Source organism: Macadamia integrifolia, unplaced genomic scaffold (assembly GCF_013358625.1).
Source record: "Macadamia integrifolia cultivar HAES 741 unplaced genomic scaffold, SCU_Mint_v3 scaffold269, whole genome shotgun sequence".
Lineage (NCBI taxonomy): Eukaryota > Viridiplantae > Streptophyta > Magnoliopsida > Proteales > Proteaceae > Macadamia > Macadamia integrifolia.
In genome coordinates this window covers 175,805-194,429 of record NW_024868889.1, presented here as the reverse complement: position 1 = coordinate 194,429, position 18,625 = coordinate 175,805, and the positions used below count along the sequence as shown (strand labels likewise).

The following is an 18,625-nucleotide window of genomic DNA, read 5'->3' as shown; positions in this document are numbered from 1 at the left end:
TATGATAAAATGACTTCAAATTTTTATTCTATATGATATTTGTTTATCTATTTATTACTTAGACTTTTATGTATTAGAACTTTGGGTCTTAAGCACAAAACTGTTGTACGCACTTTTTGAAAAGATTAGAATTCTTTACAGGGGAGAAAGAAGTTTTGACTTTGATCTTCTCAAGAACTTCTTCTCCTTTGCGGAGGTTATATAGAGATGGATTTGGCATTTGATTATTATAGGTATCAATAATTTGCTCAATCTTGATGATTGGTCATGAAATAAAGTAAATAAAAATCGCTACTAAATAATAAAGAAATAAAAGAAAGATCTATGGCATTACGATCTTTACCACAATGATGGCATCCATAGATCGAATTATTTCATGGATTAGATTTTAATTGATTGTCAACAACTCCAGTGCGCGTTCTACGGGTAGAATTTTTGTATAAACGTATTGTTGTGTAATTTATTTGAACTTTGATCACTTTGGTTTATGGTAAAGAAATTGAATGGATTGACTAGATAATATATATATATATATATATATATATATATAAACTCTCACGTGCAAATGCACGTGGGGTAAAATACATCGATACAACCAATGATCCACATAAACAAAAATAAAGTTTAGTTTGGCAAACGTACCTTGTGGATGTGGAGTATCTGAAATTGAAAAATGTAGTGTCAGTGATCTAAGAGCAAAGGAAGCTGAAGTTGAGAAATTTTGTGCTATTGTAGTAGAAAAGAAATTTGAAATTGAGATATTCTGAGCTATTGTAATAGGAGAGAAATATGAAATTGAGAAATTTTGGGACAAACTAGTTGTTGTAAATATCTCCATAACTGTTCACTCCTTCCCCACTCTTCATAATTCTCTCTCGTCCCCCCTCCCCCCTCCCCCCCGCTTTGTGCTCCACCTTTATTCATCCTATTAGAGAGGATGAATGGGATTCTTTTAAAAATAATTATAGAGATTTAAAAAAAATATATATATATATATATATACAGAGAGAGAGAGAGAGAGAGAATTATTTTTTTTTTCATCTTTCATTTTGAGGGGTTTTTTGACCATTTGGATATATATATATATATATATATTTTATGTTTTTTGGTCATTTGGAAATTTTTTTTGATAGATGTCAATGTTTTTTTTTTTGTCTTTTTGAAAAAGCATATCAAAGACAGGGAGTACGTACTTTTATATAGTAGTGTGATATATATATATATCACACTACTATATAAAAGTATATATATATATATATATATATATACATATCATACTACTATATAAAAGTACGCATTCCCTGTCTTTGGTATACTTTTTCAAAATGACCAAAAATACATTTACGTCTACCAAAAAAAATTCCCAAATGATCAAAAAACACCAAAAAAATCCCCAAATGACCAAAATCCCCTAAAAATTGAATATGAGACAAATATCATAATAAACTCTCTATAATTCTTTCTCTCTCTCTCTCTCTCTAAATGTGGAGGAGAAAGGGGGAGAGTGGAGTATTAAAAAGACATAATTAAAAACCATAAATCCACTCATCCTCTGACCCCTAAAAATGGAAGATAAATCAAATAATAATAAACTCTATAATTCTCACTCTCTCCCGTTTTAAACGTGTAGGAGAAAGGGGGAGAGTGGAGAGAGAAATAGAGAGAATTATGGTGAATGGGGATGGAATGAACAATTATGGAGAGAGATATACCAACAAAAAAAGAAGTTAATAATAATAAACTCTCCATAATTCTCTATTTCTCTCTCTCTCTCTCTCTCTAAACGTGTAGGAGAAAGGAGAGAGTAATAATTAATTAAATATTAAAAAAGATTAAAAAAAAACATATAATTATAATTGTTAACTATTTAAAAGTCATATAATTATAAACCAAACAAATGCACTATTATTTCCCATTAAATCTCTCTCTCTCTCTCACTCATCATCTTTGGAAAAAACGTGGAGCACAATGGGGGGAGATTCTCCATAGAGACAATAAATAATTATGGAGACATTAAAAAGGTAAGTATGGAGAGAGATATATAAAAAAAAAAAATGGCTCTTAAAATCTTTCTTTTCATTCCTTACAAAATCTAAACATGGAGGAAGGGGTATATTCTCTCTATAATTCTCTTTCTCTCACTCATCTCTCTAAACGTGGAGGAGAGAGGGGTGGAGTAATCATTAATTATAATTATTACATATTAAAGGGATAAAAAAAATAACTGCAAAATTATAGTATGGAGAATTATGGAGAGATTTATTGAGCTATTATAATTATAAACCAAATAAATGCACTATTATTCCTCCTTAAATCTCTCTCTCTCACTCATCCTTTTTGGAAAAAACATTGAGCACAATGGGTGGAGATTCTCCAGAGAATAATGGAGAATAGGGAGAGAATAAATAATTATAGAGATATTAAAAAGGTAAATATGTTGAGAGATATACCAAAAAACAAAAAAAAAAAGGCTCCTAAAATCTCTCTTTCCATCCCTTACAAAATCTAAACGTGGAGGAAGGGGTATTTTCTATCTATAAATATCTTTCTCTCACTCATCTCTCTGAACGTGGAGGAGAAAGGGGTGGAGTAATCATTAATTAAAGTTATTAAGTATTAAAGGGATAAAAAAATAGCCACAAAATTATAGTCACATAATTATGGATATATTTATTGTATGAAAACGGTATCTTTCAATCAACTTTCATCGACTTTACAAATTTTTATGCAATAGAATTCTTCCTTATACATATCACAGAGAGGACAAAAAATCAACTATAATATTCCACGATTTCTCAATTTTTTGTCTTTTACAACAATAGTTCAGAATATTTCAAATTCCTATTTCTTTTTCTATTACAGTAGCACAAAAGTTCTCAACTTCAGCTTCTTTTTCTCTTGGATCATTGGCATGGCATTTCTCAATTTCAGATACTCCACGTCCACAAGGTAGTATAATTCATTTAATATGCAAGATAGAGCTCAGGTGGAGAAGTTATTGCACTATATTATGGAAAAATCTCCAGAGGATGCGGAAAGCAGGCATGTTTTCACGTACACCGCTTTGACTTGATCAAAGATTAGTTTTTTCTTAATCAGTCTCCATGGTTTGTAATATTATGATTTATTAGTATTATTGTTATATGCTATGAGAGAATTATTTGTTAAAATTGATGCCATTCTCAAGACCTTCGTAGATGAAGACGAGACATATGTTTTTTATGTTTCATGTTCCCATCTCCTTTCTATTATGGGAATTGCACTATTTAGTCTGTGGATTTTCTCTCTTGTATTCAGAATAATTAGGTTTAGTTTTGTTTTTAGAAAATATAAACTTTGAAAAATCAGCTCACCAAGCTTTTCAGAACTTACTTCAAATGGATTGACCCAATAATCTTGTCTTAAGAAAATTTTTAATTAGGAGACTACCACCACGTGCATTTGCACATGTATTTTTACTAGTATATATATATTTCACTTCTTGATGCTTTTTTTTTTTTTTTTTTTTTTTGTGTGTAAAACTTCTTCATCCTATTAGGATATATCTAATGTTCAGCCAAAAACCACATTAGTTATTTTATGTCTTCACAAAACTTGAGGCTTATCAGCCTTTGATCAATGAACTCAAACACATTACTTTAATGATGATTCACTAGGTTTAGTTTTTCACAAATGTAGGTTAATTGATCGATAAAAGTGTTAATACATTAATTATACATAATTCAAAAGTGATATTCTTGGATTTTCTATTAATGTTTTTTTTTTTCCTTTTGTTATACAATTTTCTATTTATGTTTCAACCACCTTAGGATATACACATTTGATAACGTATATAGAATTAAGATATAGATTTGCAATTAATTAATGTTATATTGTGAATTATTTTAAAACCATAAGCTTACTATATAAAAGGTGAATCTTTTTCACTGTACCTCTAAAGGAATCTCATATTGTCAAATAGGCAAATTTGTCACACAACAAATTGGATGGAACCCAAATTTTACGATAGTTAGATCCTGCAGTCCCTTGCAAACTATCAAGTTTCAACCCCTATATGAGTTCACAAAATGGCAAAAACTAAATGTTAATTGAAAAGTTTGGCCCACTAAAATGATGCATGTGACTACTGAGAAGGTGCATGACTACTAAGATGGGAGGTCATATTGAATTAGGATAAGAATTTTTTAACATATAAAAACCAGAGGTTAGAAGTTACCCTATATATCCAATACTCAAAATCGCTTCGTCATCTTGGCCTTTGATAAAAATTAAATAGATTGTCAAGGGTGGCTTCCCTTGTTGGGGTTAGAAAGTGGCATGTTTCTTTATAGAGAAGTTATTTTTATGGGGTTTACTAAAACAAATTATTTTTATTGATTTTTTAAACATTTTAATATTATAAAAAAATAAGTCTTTTAGTGGCTATTTATTTTAGTATTATCATTGTGCACGTGAGATAGAAAATCTAGATCTAAAAGAGTGTTTTACTGGTACAATAGTTGTGTATTATCGAGTGAACATTAGTTTAAAAACACTAAACATATAGAATTAGATTTTTCTTTTGGGTAATTTCAGCTATCAAAAAAAAAAAAAAAAAAAAAAAAAAAGGCCAATTTATTATCTCTATGAAAACTCTTAGGATAAGAGAAAAACTTGTGCACTACACAACTTTTTGTATTTTAAAATGACTTATTAGTCATTTAAAATTTTTATTTTAATTATGTTCTTTGTTTGTTTTGATCATATTTCCCCCCCTCTTTCGTATAACAAGAGATTTAAAACAAAACGGCATATTTCAGCACTATAAAAAAGGGGTGCATCTATTTGTAACAAATTTTGTAACTCTACATTTTTTGCCCTTATAAAGCGGTGTGCCAATTCTTTAAAAAGGTTAATGATGTAAATTTACTCCCCCCATTTTCCTCCCCAACATCTCATTCAATACATTCTCATAAAATATGAATCCAAATCAGGTTCATGTAAGAGAACAATCTTGTACTTCTGGTTCATAGATTTGGAATCTATTACATGAAGAGAGAGAAAGAGAGTGGATTCCAAATCCATGGTTCAGGGATGTATAAGATTGTTCTTGTATGTGAACCTGATCCGCTTTTTGCAACTAACCCCTTCACCTCCCATCTAAATTCTGACCAGGGTCTATTTCAAACCATAGCTTTCCTATGCTCTCCCTCTCCCGTCCCAAGCCAAACAAAGAGATTTTCTCCCCCGAAATCCCTTCACCTTGAGCAGGTTCTTCTGCAGATTTTACTCTGCATAGTTAAAAGGCAAAAAAGGGCAATTCAAGTTGAAATTAAAGAAGAAGAAGATACCCCTCAAGTGGCCCAAACAGATTTGACCAAAGAACATCAGATTTATATGCATTCCATGCCAGATTTTATACCTTGGCTGCACTCTTTCTGGTTTTTTCTTATTTTTCATTTTATTGAGAACATATTTATTTCGCTATTACACTGAAGGGGGTAAGGGAATGAAAAGGGAATAAATTCATGAATTACTACTAGCGTAGCTTTCTTCTGTCGCCCGCACCCCTCCCTCACTACTCTACAACCTAGCTCCCTTCCTCTAACCTTTCCCATCCCCCACCTTCAGCCTTCCCTCTGGCTTTTATTTTTTTATTTTTGCTAATAGTCACCAATAATTTATGATGTACAAGAGAAAGTCCAGCCATTCTTAGAATAATCTACAAGAAAAAACTAAGCCTCTTGATCCCCACCTTCAATATTGCCATCAGTAGAACTATAAATCATAAAAAATGAATAAAATTAGTTTAAGAAACGATACTAGGGTTTTTCCAGAGCATCCCAGATCATATCTGAACATCATAGCCTGGCTGGTCTGCCCATACATTGGAGGCTGTTGGCCATGTTCGGCATAAGAATCTAGTGCGCCTTCTCGGGTACTGTGTTGAAGGCGTTCACAGGTGAGATCTGTTTATGCTTTTACATTTCAGCTGCCTTAATCGCTTCTGATTTTGGAGTAGGTTGATTGTGTAAACAAGGAGAAGTCACTACTGTTCTCTCTCCTTTTTTTCTTCGTTTCTTAATCCTTCCAATAACAGAAATGCAGCCGCCCCTTTTCCTTCCCTTTGACTTTGTAATTCCTTTCTATTCTATGCATAGGTTTCCCTCCAGTAGAAAGAACTCTTTTCTTATTCACTCTGCCTTGATAATTATTCTAATAGATGTTGGTTATGTATGTCCATCAAACCCGATTTATTAATAAGATTGTTTAATTTTATTTATACATGTCATTTATTTATTAGGCTTACAAGTTGTTCTATGGGTTTTCACCCAAAATTGTTTTCGGCTATGAATAGGACTGAACATCCTGTTCACATGGTCGTTACATTGTATGTCAACAGGGATGTGATTCTGCTACATAAATGTAAGTGCACATACTATGTGTGTATAGAAAAGAATCTGGTAAGAATCTCGCATGTATTACTACCAGTTGTGTGAGGACGAGATTGGTACCCGTCACTTGACCTTTGATCTGAGAGATCCTATTTATTGTAGTGTTGTATCATGTGTTTTGATAAACCAATAGTTGACGTCCAACGGACTACATATCGGAATGCTGGATTCGTGGTCCCACATTGTTAATGAATGACATCGTCACATGGGATCCACTGTTTTTAATTGGGAAATATTGAGGAGAGAGAATGTCGGTACTTGATCGGACAAAAATCTGGTATTAGTATCATTTTTGAAAATTGTTTACAAAATTATTTTTAATATAAAAATAATATTTTATTTGAAATATTTTTTGGCATCAGATCATGTTCACGGAATCTCTGAAACAAACATGTACATTGAGTTAGAGTTAGACAATATTAAATTACATGTCCTATAGCCCATTATAGGATATTGGAAAAGTGGAAGGTCTTATGTGCAAATTAAAGAGTTAATATTTCATGACAAGATTTGGGAATATTAAATGATTAATTATCTTTTTATTTATGGTAGTGGATAAAATATAATTTGAATATATTTGTCACCCATAATAAGAAAGATAGCAATCCCTTTTAGATTCTACCTCTTCCCACTTTAGAAGCAAAGTCACTGTTCAATTTGGAAACTGTTCTCTACCACCAAGATTTGGCTTTCTTTGTTTAGGAAATAAATATTTGACCAAAAGAAAAGACCCTAAAATAAGTTTTGTTATATAAGGGACAAAGGAGAAAGATATATATATATATATATATATATATTTTTTTTTTTTTAGAACTTCCTCTCTTCTCTCTCATGTTTTCTCTCTCCCTTCCTTCTCTCATTTGTGAGTGAATGTGTGTGAAAAAGAAAACTTTAATGGTGAATTGTTCTTCTCCAATTGAACGTGGACCATAGTTTCAAAGTGCTGAGATTGATCCCTACGGTTGTTTAAGTGTAGAAGAACTATTATCTAGAGGAAGAACTTCAATTAAGATTATAAGGTAAACCATTTCATTCTCATGTGATTAATTTTTATACAATGATTTCGAACGCAAGAGATCCCAATCTGATCCCTTCCGGGACGCTATTGGGTTTCTGCCAACAATAGATTCATACTATTACGTCATATAGAATGCTTGTGTACGAGTATGTGAACAATGGCAACTTAGAGCAGTGGCTTCACGGAGCGATGCGCCAACGGCGATCCCTTAGTTGGGAGGCTCGCATGAACATCATCCTTAGGACTGCTAAAGCGTAAGTCCTTCTCCCAAATCAAATCTGTTTGCAGAACTACCTTTCCACTTATGTGTAAAGAACTGAAGGTAAATTTATTCAGGTTTGAAGCTTTGAACAATTTGGTGAAGTGGTTTTCTGTTTGGGATACCATGATTTGCAGGCTTGCGTATCTGCACAAGGCAATAGAACCAAAAGTCGTTCACCGTGACATAAAATCGAGTAATATCTTGATTGATGAGGAATTTAATGCCAAGATTTCCGTTTCGGTTTGGCCAAGCTTTTGGGTGTAGCACAAAGTCATATCACCACCAGAGTTATGGGGACATTTGGGTACGCCTGCATGATCAACTTATTTTCCATTTCATAGATTCTTGTATGTTTGGTGTATTCTTTCTGTTGTTTTGAGATGCTAGCCAATGTTGGACACAATCTTTTGGCCAAATATTAAATGCCAGTCTCTTGTACATGTATTTCAGGTATGTGGCACCTGAATATGCAAATACTGGCTTGCTAAAGAAAAGTGATGTCTACAGTTTTGGTGTCCTGCTGCTAGAAGCAGTGACAGGCAGGGATCCTGTGGATTATAGTCGGCCTGCAAATGAGGTACTCTGCTATAAATTCTAATTTATACTCAACTCATCCCTAGTCTTGGTTTTTTTTTACAAGTCTCGTTTATGTTAGAAATTTTATGTTTAGTTTTACAGGGAAAGTGAAAAAGTACCCATGTGATTGTGACAGGTAAATCTCGTCGGGTGGCTTAAGACGTTTTCTTTTCGTGAATGTATTATTACAGGGATTTTTTATGTAAATATAATTATTTAAAAAAAAATGTATACTATTAACGATGGAAATATATTTCCGTAGTAAAAGGTATTTTTTTTACAACACTTCCAAGCATCTGTTGTATATATACTGAAAATAGACGACGATATATTTCTATAGTAAAAGAGTAAGTTTTACTATGGTATATAGGCGAGGGTATGTTTCTATAGTAAAAGAGAAAGTTTTACTACGGCATTGTACTTCCATAGTAAAAAATAATTTTATACTACAGTAATTTACCGTCGTTTAAATTTGATTTTAAGCTACGGTATAATAATTCCGTAGTTAATAACCTAAACCTAATCATCCCATAATTCCGTCGTAAACAGATATGATATCAATCTTAACGACGGTCATGCGATGGACATTAGCAGTCGTATATATTTCAATTGCTACAGTCGAGTTTTTTTACTACGAAAACTTTCCGTAGTAAAAGAGCAAATTTTGTTGTAGTGATAGTTAGATGCACCTTTCTTTGCTAATTTATTGGCCACTGAATTAAAATCCCTAAAGCAATGTGTTATCTTCCAAGTGTTAATTGATGAGTCAGCAAAAAATGAGGGGGGGGGGGAATTTAAGATGTTTTGACAGTTTTGGACCTCCAAGAGGCATTGCGGGCCGGATGTTCGATTTCGATTTGTTACATATTGACGGAATCATCTGGCCTAGTACTATCCAATAATATGAAATCAAGGTCATTTTTGACTTAGAAGTTTACATAACACAAGAAATGACTGATTTTACCATGCTATAGAAGGGGAGGATCAATGATCGTCTTTTAGGTCATTCATATATCAATGACTAATACTTGCATCTATGATATCAAACATTGGCATATCAACACTAGAATTCATAAATTTAAGCCTTAGGCTGAAACGTACTGGGATTTTCTGGAAAATCAGATTTTCCTTAAAAGTGGGAGAGTACAAGCTTCATCTTCACCCGTAATTTATCATTGTGAGGGGGATAAAATTAGACGTCCACAGTCCCACATTTGTTTAGTAGGGAGGAAAGAGAAGGTTAGAAGTCCAAAGGCAGAGCCCTGACCAAGCCATAGTATATGCCCAAAATGAGAGGGGGTCTATTTATAGACTTCCCCTAAGCCTTTGGGTACCATGTAGACCACCTCTGCGGTACCATAGAAGCACTCCTTGTGATGCCACATGGCACTCTGATTGGCAGGTTTATTTTTTACTTGAACTTAGAATGATGAGACCTTTTGATCCAATAGTCTGATTTTAACGAACCATATATTGTTGGAAAGATTTTTCGTGTGATATCCAATGTGTGGAGATATATTGAAAATTTTGTTTTTTGGAATATAGTCAAAACTACACTCAAAGCCAGGGGGTGGGAGGGGCACGAAAAAGTAGTTTACATGAAATAATGGCCAAATGGCGTCATCCTTGCAACATCTTTTAGATTCAGGCTTAAAATGACAAAATGCACTCATCCTACAAGTTTTGGTCAATTTTCACAAAAATAGGGGCACCTAATTAATATTAGTGTTTTTTTTTATTTGAACTGCTTAGGAATTGAGATGTCCGATGAAATTCTACCTAGTAGACTCCTTTCATCAATGCCAACACACTTCACAATGTGAAAAATTCGGTGCATACAGAATTTCCCCCTTTGACTGAGGGCATGTAATGGACGAAAATCAAATGGATGACTCACATTTTGTCACAAGGAGAGTAGAAAAGCTTCCCTTATCTTGGTCAAGGATGTGGGAATTTGAAACCATCAGTGAAGTGTGTATGTATATATACTAGTAAAAGTGCATGTGTAGCCATATGTTAGAGGAGAGAGAGAGAGAGAGAGAGAGAGAGAGAGAGAGAGAGAGAGAGAGAGAGAGAGATCAACATCATACAAGTTATAGAAAGAAAAAGCAATGCCTCAAAGCAATAGGTGTTTCTTCTTGTTCTTGAAACTGAAAAGCTTCATTGAGGCTGAACTAGTGTTCCTCTTCAAGCAATTTTTAAAGAACTGGGTGCCCAATAATTTGGGCTCAGATGTTTGCATAGACGAGATTTAGATTCCTAGGATTATATTTAATAGGTTGCAAGGAAATTCATGAGGAAGGGAAGTGAAAATTTCAAACTTAAAAACGAAACTTTATAAATATTTTCTCATATGATCCCATTTGATTGTATAAACTACTTAAATTTTTTTTTTTTATCATATTTAGTAATGATACATTTTACATGTAATTTTTATTTCACATTTTATAGCAACGGTTTTGGATGGAAAGTAAAGTGAAATTTAATAACTAAATATGGAATGGTTTGGAGTTAGTGACATAGTCACATTGGGAACTAATTACAACATTTCTTTTTTAAGTTTGAAAATTTCACTTCCCTTCCTTTTAATTCCCATTGCAACCAAACAGAGCTTAGACAAATTATACCCACTGAATTTTAGGGTGTCAAATATGCAATAGGTTGGCTTTGTACATTCATTTTAGTTTCTATATGAGTACATGACATTCGTACATATTCGTAGGAATGTAAATAGATTCTTACTTGTGGTTTGTATCCTCTATTATAGACAAGATGTCAAGAAGTATTACATCTCAACATTACATTCAATCTTCAACTTGATTTTGTAGTTTAATTGTCTATGTTGATGGTGTGATCATTACTGATGGTGTTATTGCTGCTATTTCATACTTACAAGCTCAGTTACACAAGCATTTCAAATCAAGGATTTGGGTCCTCTTCAATGTTTCCTTGGTGTTGAAGTAATTTGGTTTGCTAATGGTATTTTTCTCTGCCAACGGAAATATTTATTTGATATTTTGACTGATATGGGCATGAAGGGTTGTCGCCCTTCACCTTCTTAAACTTAATTTTACTGATGGGGAGTTACTGTCAGATCCAGCTTCATATCATCGTCTCATTGGTCATCTTCTGTACCTTACCACACCAAGCCCGATCTCAGTTGTTTTATACAAGTTCTAAGTCAATTTATGCAATGCCCATGAGGCCCACATCTCGATGCTGCTATGCGTGTTTTACGTTATCTTAAACAAAAGCCTTGAGCATGGTATCTTCCTATCTGCTTGAAGTTACATCCAGCTTTGTGCCTCCTTTGACTTAGATTGGGCTGGTTGTCCCATCACCCGATGCAGTGGCTACTGTATACTTTTGGGTGGAATCCCGATATCCTGGTGATCTAAGAAATAGAACATATTTTCTCGTTCTTGTGTTGAATTAGAATACTTTGCCATGGCTCAGATGTCTTGTGAGATTCAATGGATAACATATTTACTTGCTAATATGGGATACCCGCAATCAATTCCTACCACTCTTTACTGTGACAATCAGGCAGCATTATGCATCACTGTCAACCTGGTCTTCCATGAACGCACCAAAGATATTGAGCTTGATTGTCATTTCATTCATGAGAAAAATCCAATGTGGTATTATTGGAACAACTTATCTATCCAGTTCGGACCAAGTTATTGATGTTTTTACCAAACCTTTCGGACATGATTGGTTACATACTCTCATTGGCAAGTTCGGTGGTTGAATCCCTATCAACTCCACCTTTGGGGGGGGGGGGGGAATTACAGTAACATATCCATAATTATCTCATTGACACCATGGTTGACCACCGTCCATAATTACCTCTCCATCGTCCATAATTTCCTCTTTGTCAATACCTTGTATAGTTGATTGACTTCTCACTTACCTAACTTAACTTTGAGCTGATCTCCCTAGCCAGGATGTATGGCTTAATTGTAGCATAAGATCTTCGACGGCTCTTTACGAGTTTTCTATTTATTCTCTTTAAAGCATTCTTTCAATATATCAAAATATCCATTGTTCTCAATTTCAGTTAGTTCTTGCTGTATTTTACCAATAAATAAAAGTCATTTGCTATCAGTAGTTTGTATAATGAAAAATAGGTCTGATATTACCTATTTTTAAAATGATTTTTATAACTTTTTTGTGAGAGAGAGAGAGAGAGAGAGAGAGAGAGAGAGAGAGAGAGAGAGAGAGAGAGAGAGAGAGAGGGGTTGATGGACTGAAAATCTTTCACTAACAGTACCACAAGGATCTGGAGTTGGGCCTTTGGAGAAAGCATCCACCTTCTTCAGCATTCTCTTTGATTCATAGACCCTAACAAACAAAAATGTTTTCGAAGCTATTCTCCCTCCCTCTTGCACCCTTCAGCCTCTGCTCCTCATGCCTTCTCCTCATCCTTAGCCCTTACCCTACAATTACAACCGGAATGGCAGCCCCTAACAGACCCACCATAGATCCACCATCACGACCTTCATTGGATATTGTGTCTATTTGAATAAAAAACACCATAAAATTTAAGTCCTTCAATTTTAACATCACATAACGGATTTCCGAATAATACAATTGAAAAGAATCCCAATAATAATAATGATACATTTGTAAATAATTTACAAAAGTATCACTGAGCTTATATTTCGTCAAATACTTATTTTTAAATTCTCTTAGGATATTCTCCTCAGTTGGAAAATGGATTCCATACTGAGCATCTCCTCTCCTCCGCTCGTAGATAGGGATGTAAAGGGATTGGATACTGATTGGATTCGGATCGGATGTGATTGGATCTAGATATTTCATGGCCGGATACAAATATCCCTAAATGGATACGAATGTAGATCTAATTCAGATTTTTGACCATCCATTTACTCTATGACTTGTGTAATCCAGACCTTCCTCCCCTTAATGAATACAATTTGCTCTTAATCCATTTTTCTAAGTTGTCTTAGCTCTTTTCCTCATTTTCTAGAACTTGTCTAAACTTCGAGAACACTTGAAAATCATTAATTGATTATCCAATTAGATTGAATAATTCGGATTTGAATCCGGATACCCTTTCACTGGATACAGATACCTCTAAATGGAAACGAATGTAGATTTGAATTTGGATTTTAGCTATCCATTTCCATCCCTGCTCATAGACATACATCATGAATCTCGCCTGTCGATATATAGGCAGTTTATATAACAATCATTGGAACATAGTGAATATCGCTCAATGTGTGTAGAGGATGATTAATATTAAACTAAAGAAGGAGGAAAAAAGATAATCCATCACATTTTTCAATTGATCGATACTTTATTTCACTCAAAAGTGCTTTCACGAATCACTCACCATTTCAATGATGTTTCTAGAGTGTTTTTTAATCTCACAAAAAATTTTTTTTGCGAGATTTTGATTACAATTTCAGTAAAAAAACATCATATATGATTTTTGACAATGGGGATTTAGTAAAATAAATAGATGGAAAAAAAGAAAAAGAAAAAAGGAATGGGATCTCCACTGGGATTAATCTAAAAGGATTCCTTAGTTGGCAGGCCTGTTTCTATCATTTGGCTAGTGATATAGAGTTGAAATTTAGTGAACAGCTAAATCTCATACTCCCGTGCTCACATGCTAAGTTTAAGCCCAAATGGAATTCTGTCACTTGGCAAAGTGAAACATTGAACAACTGATCCAAACTACCAAGAGATTAATAATAATGAGGGGATGGATGAGCATCCATAGGTGAGTCATTACCTGGATTGATGAGAGGGTAGATGAATGAATTTGGATTAAAAATTTGTTAAATAATAAACTCAGATCATTCCCTAAAGATCCAATAATTGAAATTACGATATGATTCTTTTGTATGGGTCAATAAGTGTACCAAATATAAGGAATCATACTTTGGCCAATTAGGAATTTTACCATGTGACTCATACCAACAAATCATTCACGCTTGTTCATGTCCTTATGACTAGTTCTTCCTTATTTCAGCCAAGGCAAGCTATGCTAACAATGGCAGTAACAGAAGTAAAAAACGATATATTAATTGGATTACTTACTAATATTATATATCACATCAAAATTCATTTGAAGATATATTAAATCATAAAACATCGGGAGCACCAACGTCACTGTTAATGCATCCACGGAGTTGTACCTAAAAGTAGGGGTGAAAATTTGGCCTTGACAACCTGAACCTGCCCCGGCACGCCCTGAGCCCGAACAGGGTTCGGGTCAAGTTTTTTGACCTTGGTTGGGTTAGGGTTGAGGCCTCAACCTGGCCCAACCCAATCCAACCCGGCTCAAAATTTAACCTTGCATCTTTATAATAGAAATTAGGACTCCAATAGGTATTTTATTTTTCTATAATTTTTTAATATATGAGACATGAATGGAAAAAAACATGTCTATCAAGGTTAATCCAACCATTATAGAAGCCAAGGTCAACCCAATCCAGCCCAACCCGACCCAACCTGGCCTTGATAGGGTCAATTAGGGTTGGGTTGGGTTGGTATGAACCTGGTAGGGTTGGGATTTGGCTTCTCTGTGACGCAACACAGTGTCCGGGGTGCATCCAATGCCTAGAACCGCCTTGAGCTACGTGCGACCGCCTTGGGCTCCTTACCAAGGCGTTTCTGACTGTTGGATGCGCTTTGGAGACTATGTTGCGCCACAGAGCAGCTCAATCCGTTGGGTTGGACCTAAACATGAACCCAATAGGGTTGGGTTGGGCTGAATTAAATTTTGAGGACCTAGTGTTGGGTTAGGATTTTAAGAAACCCGGTCCTATTTCACCCCTACCTAAAAGGCTAAACATTTTTTAATATCCAATTATTCAAATTATATTGAACCTAATTATGGATCAAAAATCGACTAATCAATTAGAAACGTGTTCATGATTTAACCTATAAAACCCAATTACCTAAATAAACGAAAATGATATGAAATTTTGAATTGAGCTTGGGCCTATAAGTCCCAATTACTTAAACTAGAGAAAACAATATGAGATTATAAATTGGTAAGTACTGAGGACTAAGGTCCGACTTAAACCGACCCAAATGGACCCCCAACATACCCTTAGGTGACAGCACTAAAATCGAGCCGAAGCCGTTATGGATAAGGACGATGAAGACGATAAGAGTGACGCAACGTTTTAAACTCCTTTCATGCATGGATTCCACGTTGCGTGACTAAATTCTTTTCCCTCTGATCTCTATCGACAGGTATCGGGTTTCATTTCACTTGATCTTCATTGAAGCCTTGTTATATATATTCTGTAACCCACAGAAACAGAAGAGAGAAAGAGAGAGATGGAGACGACAACTTATAGAAGTGAAGGAGAGGCAGGAGAGGGGATGAGGATGCAGCAGGAGCAGGCAATGGTGGAGGTGGAGAAGAAGCAGATGAAGGTGATGGTGGCTATCGATGAGAGCGAAGAGAGCTTCCATGCTCTCAAGTGGGCTCTCGATCACCTCTTCTTCTTCATGCCTTCTTCCTCTTCTTCTGCAGGTGGTGTGGCAGCAGCTGAGGCCGAGCTGACCCAGAATCAAGAACATGGCATGGTTATCCTCGTACACGTCCAGCAGCCTTTCCACTACTATATCGCCCCCGCCGGTCCAGGTTAATTCCTTTCAACTTCCTTAATTTCATTATCTCTAAGTCATGCCCTTCTCTCTCTCTCTCTCTCTCTCTCTCTCTCTCTCTCTCTCTATTCTGAGATTACCCTCCGAGTTGTCTCGGAAGAAAAAAGACTAGTGATAGGAGAATGGCGAGTTGGAAACAAGGGATTGTAACTTCGACCTTGTGGTTATGTGTGAGTCCATCAGGTTCCATGTTCAAGGACCTGGGTTGCTGTCTTCATATGGTCAATTTTGAGAAAGGATCAGTACGATCACAAGATCGGATTCAGAGCTTGTATGATCACCTGGTAGTACAGGTATTTAACACATATTTCGTTTCTTGCCATTACATGGGTGAAGAAACAAACGGGACAGATGTTGGATGCTTACTGTTCGACTAGATGATTGTACGAGCAGTTGATCCAATCTCTACGATCACATGGTCGTACATCTCAACATCCAACACCTGTATTTTTTGCTTCCAAATATATCCACATTCATCCTTGTAATGGCAGAGAGTATGACAAGTGTTGGATGCTATCTGATCGTACGAGTAGTGGATTCAAATTCGGAAGAGGAAAGGTAGCAATGCTTAAGTGTTCCGAAGTTATAGATGTTAAATTTTAATCTTAATCATTTGTTTAATTACGTTAAATCTCATCCATTGAACATAAAAAACATTCAACATGCTACCTGCTCTTCAAGGCATCTTCTTTTTTTTTTTTTTCATAATCAGTTACATCCAGCTATACACAATCGTGTGTTAGGCTCCATGGAACCCAATGCCTATGGGTGTCAATTGGTGAGGCCGGGCCTAGCAGGCCTATGTCCTCTGACCATGACCTACCTATTTAAGGAATGAGCCGGTCTCGGTCGGTGTCATGTCAAGCTCAGTCGAGTTCTAGGTTTTAATCGGATTTCTCCTAATCGGGACTTAAACGGTTTTTACTTTTCTTAGATTTAAGATACTTTAATTTATTTTTTTAAATTATCAACAGTTTTGAAAAGATATTACACTCAATAATTGATAAAAATATCAATATATCCTATTCTATTTAAAAAAATAAAAATATCTATATAAACGGTCGGGCTAAACGTGTGGTCTGAGACTGGCTTGTAAACGGGTCGGGTTGGGCCAGTCAGGAAGTCCATCGGGCTTATCCCTTACACCATGTACTATCTATTTATAAACACTTTTATTAATCAAGTCGGTCTAGGTCGGACCATTCTAGACATCAAATTTTGTCCCCCTCGGCAATGATGAATTACGGGTATGAGGAGACATGTATTCTCTTTTTCAAAAAGAAGTCAAATTTTTGGCACAAGTCCGGATTATCCCAAAACTTGTGATCGGTCAAAATTGATGTTGTTTCATGATGTGGGGAAAGTGACCAGAAGTGGTCAATGCATTTTGTCAAAATGCGACAATCGAGCCTAGTATGTGCTCGATTCCCGTACCATTAGAATGTATCCGGGAATACGGTCCTATTGGTATCTTGCACTGAAAAGATGGACACCTAGGTGTGCCGTATTATTTCCTTGAACTTTGAACTGGTTAAACTAAACCCTAAACCAAACCAAATCTTAAACCAACTATAATCCTAAACCAAATCCAAACCCAAACCCAAACTCAAACCAGACCCTAAACCAAACCAAACCTTAAACCAAACCAAATCAGACCAGACCAAATCCTATCCCTAACCAAAACCAAAACCTAAACCAAACCAAACCAAATCAGACCAAATCAAACCCTAACCCGAATCCTAACCCAAATCAAACCCTAACTCAAACCAAACCCTAAACCAAATCAAACACTGATCCAAATCAAACTTAACCCAAATCAAACTTAACCCAAACCAAACCCTAAACCAAGCCAAACCCTAAACCAAACCCAAAACCCAAAACCCAAAACCTAACCCAAAACCCAAACCCAAACCCTAACCCAAACCAAACCCTAACCCAAGCCAAACCCAAAACCCAAACCAAACCTAAAACCCAAACCAAACCCTAAACCAAGCCAAAACCCTAAACCAAGCTAAAACCCTAAACCAAGCCAAAACCCTAAACCAAGCCAAAACCCTAAACCAAACCAAAACCTTAAACCCAAACCAAAACCCTAAACCCAAACCAAAACCAAAAGCAAAACCCTAACCCAAACCAAACCCTAACCCAAACAAAACCCTAACCTAAACCAAACCTTAACCCAAACCAAAACTTAAACCAAGCCAAGCCCAAACCCAAACCCTAAACCAAACCCTAACCCAAACCAAATCTTAAACCAAACCAAATCAGACCACCCTAAACCAAATCCCATCCAAAACTTGCCGCCTTTCCTTAGGTGATAAAATTTCCACCGCAACTATGCAGGGCTATTGTTGCCCAGCCTACGGCTACTGCTTTATGTTATAACAATTCCACCGCAACCACATGGGGTTACTACCGCCCATCCTATGGGCATACCTGAAAGCCAAACGGGGTGCCACGACAATTTTGGAGAAACATTAGAGTGCCACGGGGGGAGGGGCCTTACACGGATGAGTGTAAGGCCTTACACATCTGTGTAAGGATGTGTAAGGGCCTTACATGCCCTTGAACCACCTTTACACACTCCTAAACCCCTTATGTGGCTTTTGTACAAGGATGCTCTCATTCCTTCTCTAACTAGTGACCTCGGGTCACCGAGAAAGCCTCGGACAAAAAAAA

General features: G+C 35.6%; 1 protein-coding gene across 2 annotated transcripts in view; it reads left to right on the top strand.

Annotated features, from left to right (window-relative positions):
* The first annotated feature begins 15,568 nt into the window (after positions 1-15,568).
* Positions 15,569-18,625, top strand: part of LOC122067056 (universal stress protein A-like protein) — a 50,720-nt gene continuing 47,663 nt past the window's right edge. Inside the window, exons 1-2 of one of the 2 annotated variants that reach the window (XM_042630906.1) lie at positions 15,569-15,923; positions 16,130-16,555. In XM_042630906.1, coding sequence (XP_042486840.1) covers positions 15,614-15,923; positions 16,130-16,323 — 504 coding nt within the window. In that variant the 5' untranslated portion in view covers positions 15,569-15,613 and the 3' untranslated portion in view covers positions 16,324-16,555. Of the gene's footprint in view, positions 15,924-16,129; positions 16,556-18,625 lie in introns of those variants that run through there. The other variant, XM_042630904.1, reaches the window with a different exon arrangement.